Here is a 7,009-nt window from a genome sequence, read left to right on the forward strand (position 1 = left end):
GTTGAATTTTCTGTTTTTCTTCCTCTGTGGGACCATTAGCTCATCTAATCCAGTCTTTTCCATATAAGGCTCATGTACCAAGCAGCAACACAATGCCATCTCTCTTTTTTAAGCTCCCTGCCAGAGCTTCTTTATGACCCACGGCCAGCTTGGTAGGAGGAGGTGGTGAAGGGGGAGGTGGCTACTGTACCAGGGAGTCTTGAGACCTCAGTCTTCGCAGAGCAAACGCAGCGTAGGAGAAACTCAATACCACCAGTGGGAATGAGAGTAAAAATAGAGCTCATCTGTCCAGGAGGGGAGTGGTCTCCAAAGGCATGTGCTTCACTGTGGTTCACGCGCTCCTACAAGTATCTTCCAACGTGTCCGTTCTGATGCTCAGCAGCTGATTGCTTTGTGTTACATAGACGATGACAACTTAGGCAGCCTAGCAGCACTATAAGTGTCTTTCCTTCCTTTTGGACCTACTTTAGAGAAAACATTTATTCTATTTTAACAATCGTGTATATATATATATATATATACTTGTCCAAAAGGCCAAAAAATGTTTATGGAAAACTGCTGTATTCTTACAACTGGTTGTACTTAAGGAAGATCATAAGCATGTAGTAATGTGCAAAAGTCTTGTTCCATCCCTCAATTCCCGGTGTTTAAGGCAAAAACAGAGTTTGTACAATTCTATCGAGCTTGAAAGTCAATATTTGGTGTGACCACCTTTATTCTTCAGTACAGTCTGAACTATTTTAGGCAGCTTTCTTGTTATTTCTTTAAGTCGTCTTCAGGAATAGTTCTCCAGGCTTCTTGAAGGACATTCAAAGCTCTTCTTTGGATGTTTAAGGACATGACTTTTAAATCTTGTCCATCTGTAGTTGATTTTTCAGGCCTGACACTTCTGCTTTGGTCCTCGACTCCAGTTTCCTCAAATCTTTTAAGGATATCCTGCACACCATATGCACTGGAGACCTATTGCTCAACACCAACTGACAGCAAGAAAGTCTCGCTCCTTGGAAGCAAAGTATTATAAATGACTTTTGCACAGTACTGTAGCTGGTATTTATACATAATTGGCATATTTTTCATTAATAAGTTTATATTAATGAAACACGCAGGCATATATAGTCTCCCTCACCTAAACCAATCTGCCCTGAGCCTTCTACAACACTCAGTGTTAACACACAGGGATCACTGCTTCTAGGCTGTTACCCACGTGGAGTCACATGTATGTGACAGCAGAGATGAGCATAAATTTAACCTAAAAAAAAACCAAAACAGATTTCTTCTATGAAATTCACAGCTTTCTAAATTTTCAGAACATTTTATATTTGAAATAATAGTTTGTATCAATGGTACTGTCAAGTTGACAAGTAGACTTTCATAAGAACAATACTATACCAGAAAGACTGTACTGACAATACAGGCCCTGAGGCAGAAACCAAACCAGCAATAAGCACACCAGTTATCACTGACATAATTTGAACCAATGAACATGACTATAAAATGACCTGTGAACACCAGAGCCTCCTTGTTGTTTGGACCTATGTGTTGTTCCAAATAGAAAAAGAACTGCCAGAGGAACTGAACAATCTAAATTAAGGATGGAAAAAGGATACAAGAAGACTGGGCACCGACAGAAAGTCAGTCAAAGCACAGCTGCAGCAATAATCGTGCTAACCAGCAACTGACCTCCTAAAATGACACCATGGGCAGTGCATTACTTGCACAGTCTAGCTCTAAGAAAGCTAGCGCTTCAGATTTGGCACAGGGTTTATAAATGGAAATGGCTCACAACACATAGCATAATGCCATCCTCTATGGACGGCACCCTAAGCGAAAAAACACTGCTGGCTCTTTAAAGGAAAACTACAAGATTGAATTTTGCTAAAGAATTCCAAAAGAAGACTTCTGAAAGTTGGGCGCACGCGGTCCACAGACGATTACCATGTGAAAGGTTTTGGGAAGACTGGTAGATTGTGTATATACCAAAATGCTGGTTGACAGGATGGCTCCCAGTCTGCAGATGCCTAACAGAACAATGAGGAAACTGCCAGAATCACACTACAACCTGTCCTAGTATGTTGTCAGACTTGAATCCAATAATCGCCTTTTTAAAGAGAAAAGCAGAGCAGCTGAAATCAAAGAATATCAGGACTCTGTCAATACTGGCGTCCCTCTAAACAGACAGCAATGAACAAATTATTTTAAAAAATGAAAGATTCGTATGAATCTGACAGCCTCTAACCAATCAAAGACTCCTGTTATCTCTATTTTCCCTGTCTTGTCTCTATTTCTGCCTCCTTTTCTCAATTGTTTTTTTTTTTTGTTGCCTTCTTTGTGCCTGTTTCATGTAGCTGCTATGATGCTATATTACCTACTATCCAACTGTTTACTTTTAGGGTCTGGTCACTATCTCCTACCTTCATTTGTGGTTCTGCCCTGTGATACCAAACTAATTATCTAATTCGAACCAAGAGTCAAATTCTACCCAAACTGAACTGATTGGATTGGATGGACGGACGGACGGACGGACGGACGGACGGACGGATGGACGGACAGATGTCAGCACAACTTAGAGTTGGGAGGATGGATGGATTGATTCAATTAGATTTATTATTTATCCTTTCAGAAATTTGTGCTTCGGGGCGACTGTCAGACAAATAACCACAACAACAATATCACAGTTACAGACATTAAAGACATCTATGTCATCCCACATCATAACAAATATCACCTGGATGTGTTCAGCAGAGTTGTACAAGGTATAAACGACCTCGGGGCGCGAGGTCCTCACAAAGCTGGTGTACTGCTGTCTTGACTATGATGACTGTGTGTTACGTCTCTGTGAATGTCTCGCCCCGTCCCATCACTCATGACTCCCAAAGTTGGCACATACTATGCTGTTGCTGACCTCTTACTGCCCATGTTTACAAAGCCAACCGAGTTTGGTCTTATAAACTACAGAGAGTGGAAACACCAGACAATAAAAGAAAATTTTAAAATGCTTTCTACAGATAAACGATTAAAAATAATCTCTATGCATCTATGAATCTAAACTGTTGGGTAATAATTGTATATGAGGATTAGTTACTATTACTTACATAAAGTAAGGATAACCTTGATGCTTTGAAATTGTGATTTGTAATAGGTGGGCTATAAATAACTTGAAAAATGAAACTGCACTTCGCAGAATCGCAGGTAATGATTTTAGATTTTTTTCCAGTTTTTTAAATTAAGTTTGTTACATCAAAAAATGCATCAAGAAATTCATTTATTAAGATTAATCTTATTGGTTCTTTCTGTTCCGCTGTCAGCACCATGGAGAGCTCTGCTGAAGATGGAAATGAAATTGACTTTTAAAAACGTCATTTATTGTGCTATGAATGTAGTTCTTAATAACATAACCTACATTATGTAAGCTTAACTTTGCTCCAGTGTATTTGCCTATTTATTAATGGACAAACTGATCAATTTTTAGTTAGTTGAAGCCAGCAAATCTGCACATTATGAATTTATTTGTTACTTGTCCTATTCTGAGGGTAGCGCTGTGAGAGCAGATCTTTTTAAGGTCTTTAGAATTGTTATAAAACCTGTTGTTTTCAGGTTATCTGCCACTCAGTGTCAATGTTTTTAACACATGCCTGAATGGAGTGAACTTTTCAAACGATTTTTTGCCCGGTTCTGTTATTTAACCATAAGAGGAGGAGCAGTGGGGCTGTTTAAAAATACCACCCTGTAAATGAGCTCCTCACACCTGGAACCCTCCTCAAGTGAGCCTCAAGGAAGCTGAGTTTTCTGCATTTTCACTCACCAGCTGTACATCTCTTTCCAGAGGAGAGAAGTCTTAAGTGTCAATGCTGCCAAAAGCATTTCGGTTGAAATTGTAATGCATTCACAGACTCTTTGAAATCTTGCAACCGTTCTTTCAGCCTTCTAAAAATAGCCCTGTCCCCTTCTAAAGGCCTACTCCCACTGCTCCGAGGGCGTACAGCTCTCCTTTCCGTTTGCCCTAAGAAAGTTAAAGATGTTCCAATGTGTCATCTGATCTGCCCATTAGCATACGTGACATCACATGCCCGGAATAAATAAGAGGGGTGCTTTGACCATGGCTAAGGACCACACTGTCTTGGGACTTCAGCTTCTCATCTCCTCCAGCTCCTGCTCTCCAAAATGGTGTGTACGAACTTCTGTTTTGGACCTTTTGGGTGGGGCATTGCTGATGGAGTTACCTTTTTTTCCTTTTAATTGGTTTGGATATGAGCTCGATAATGACCCCAAAACTGAGACTTTTGCTAGTGAGGCAAAATGAAGACTGGCACCCAGGACTAGAGTCTTGGAATGCATTCACATGTCTATGTTTAATGTCTAAAAAGGCTAATATTCTAATGCAAAGAGGCCGTTTTAGAGTTTCAGCATCCATCATGTGTTCAGAATCCTTTGGACAGTTACATAAGCTGGATATACTCATTTTGTTTTTCTTTATTTCTCTGTATTCTGTGTGTTTGTGTATTTGTTAATGTGCCTTTTCAAATGTGACAGACTGAGTTCACACCGGACCAGATTGAGGGTAAGTGAAGAAAAAGAAAAAGAGAAATTTTGCCTCATATATGAAGGCACCAACCTCTCAATCAATGTGCTGGTAGGTATTTACGTCTAGCTTTTGCAATTGTCACACGAACCAAACTCTCAGAGTAGCTCCAGGCTTACTTAGATGAACTTTTAATCTGATTAAAGTGCTAGAAAAGTGGAAGCAGAGGATGAAGAGCGCCATGCCATTCTACCAACTTCTCCAGCTGTCGGGAAAGATTTCAGACATGTCTATTCTCAGCCTTGTCTTGCAAGTCGCCATTGTCCTTATTCAGGAGGGGCGTTAATCCTTAGGTCAGGGTTTAAGATGCAGTGCTGGTGGCATCAGCTTACACAAGAATCTGAATCACCCCATACCTTTTTTGTTTAACTGCCGAAAGACATGTCCTCTATAAACATGCCCTATGGGATATATTGGGGTCCCCATTTGGACATGGATACTTTTGTGTAGTTAAAACTCTTCCAGTTGTGTATCCTAGACTTGCAGGCAAACCTTTAACACGTTTTCAATCAGGCTTATTTGTTTAGTGCTGCTTCTGCACATTCTGGTACAGCTATACTATATGTCTAACATTAAGTTCCTTTCCAAGTTACGGTGTTAATTACGGCCCAGTCAGCATTCTTGGCTTTGACTGCACGGGGGGCCATGTCGCTATGTCTCTAAATGGCCTGCATTTCTCTGTCAGGGTGTATCAGTTTGCACGCAATGTTGCTGTAAATGCAAGTGGAGGCAGGAATGTAGAAGGACGGGGTGGGTCGAGTGTGGTGGAAGGGTACAACTGCTGTTCAGAAGCCACACGAACACATTAATCTGTCAAAAAGGTCACTTTGAGTTCCTGGTGGGATTCACAGACATAGCCAACCATTGTCTGGGCCCCCAGTTGGTGCCTTCCTCTTCACAGCTGTCCCTCTCAATTAGCTGAGAACAATGACAGAATTATGTGGCTTTTACTGTCTTTAATCTTCCTCTACGTTGTGGCACTGTGCAACTGACATAGATGACTAGTAGTAACACTGTAATAGATAGAGTAGGAAATCCAAAGGGGATGGATCTAACACAGCAAAGAAAACATGGATGTCATGCCATAAAAATAATATCAATTATACCATTTGGATGGAACAAGAAAAAAGACTCTGGCAGACTTTTTTGTTTTAATTCTTCCTTATTGTTGAAGTCTTAACTATAAGTCCTGAAGAACTTGTACTCAACTTTGTTTCTCTCCTCCTGGCCAGACTTCAAGGAGGCTTTTGGTCTCTTTGACAGAGTTGGTGACAGCCAGGTGGCCTACAACCAGGTGGCTGACATCATGCGTGCTCTGGGCCAGAATCCCACCAACAGGTCCGTTAATAAGATTCTGGGCAACCCAACTGCTGACGGTGAGACATAAACTGTTTTTTCTAACACAAAAGAGCAGTCTGTGTCATGGTATGTGTAATAATTTGGTGTGCTATCAACAGACTTGGCCAACAAGAGGCTCAACTTCGACGCTTTCTTGCCTATGCTGAAGGAGGTCGACGCTCAACCCAAGGGAACCTATGATGACTACGTTGAGGGTCTGCGCGTCTTCGACAAGGAGGGCAATGGCACAGTTATGGGTGCTGAGCTGCGTATTGTGCTGTCCACTCTGGGTGAGCCTCCTAAATTTAGAAGCACACACATATAGTTTGCTTAGCATGCAATAGTGAGTGAAATGGGAAACATATCCCTGACATGGATCGTTGTGCATCCACAGGAGAGAAGATGAGCGAGCCAGAGATTGATGCCCTTATGGCCGGCCAGGAGGACGAGAACGGCAGTGTGCACTATGAGGGTAAGACCGGACTTCAAACCATTCCACTTCCTTTTTTTTTTTTTTTTTTGAATTTCCAGGAAGCTAAATATTTGAACTTCTTCCTGCAGCTTTCGTCAAGCACATCATGTCTGTGTAAGAGGCCAGCAGCGAGAGTGCTGAAGAAACTGTAGCTCGCCTACAGACAGCCCCACAGTGTTCGTGACATCTACACTGTTTCAAAGACCAACCACGGAAAGACAAGGACTATGTACAAGGGATGTTGAAGCACGCCCATTTTTTCATTTTGTTTATTTTGTTTTCTTTTCCATTTCGTCTCTCACCCTCCTCTCTTGGGACATCGCCATCACCTCTCCATTGTAGACCTCCATCACCCGGCCTCTACTTCCCCCCACTGGGGCGCGTCTCCACTCACCACATGGGGTGAGGAACGGGGGAAAAGGGGTGACCACTCATCAAGTGAGGGTAGATCCCTCCATTCCCACCGCCACCTCATTCAGTCACGCCATCACTGGCCCAGCAATGCCAAAGGTGCTGGAGAATGGTTGTGGTCAGAGCGCCAGAGCTCCCTCCTTCCCTGAAAAGTTGTATTTATTTTCACTCTCTTCATTTGAGAATAAACTTTTCCAACGTACATCCCA

At 41.9% G+C, this 7,009-nt stretch overlaps 1 protein-coding gene across 1 annotated transcript; it reads left to right on the plus strand.

Moving 5' to 3' along the window:
• Window positions 1-3,819: 3,819 nt before the first annotated feature.
• Window positions 3,820-7,009, plus strand: mylz3 (myosin, light polypeptide 3, skeletal muscle). The gene is made up of 6 exons (XM_026159374.2): window positions 3,820-4,164; window positions 4,531-4,558; window positions 5,812-5,955; window positions 6,037-6,207; window positions 6,312-6,389; window positions 6,479-7,009. The coding sequence occupies exons 1-6, from the start codon at window positions 4,162-4,164 to the stop codon at window positions 6,505-6,507; spliced, it is 453 nt and encodes a 150-aa protein (XP_026015159.1). The 5' UTR covers window positions 3,820-4,161; the 3' UTR covers window positions 6,508-7,009.

The sequence above is a fragment of the Astatotilapia calliptera genome, chromosome 23 (genome assembly GCF_964374335.1).
Source record: "Astatotilapia calliptera chromosome 23, fAstCal68.1, whole genome shotgun sequence".
Taxonomy (NCBI): Eukaryota; Metazoa; Chordata; class Actinopteri; order Cichliformes; family Cichlidae; genus Astatotilapia; species Astatotilapia calliptera.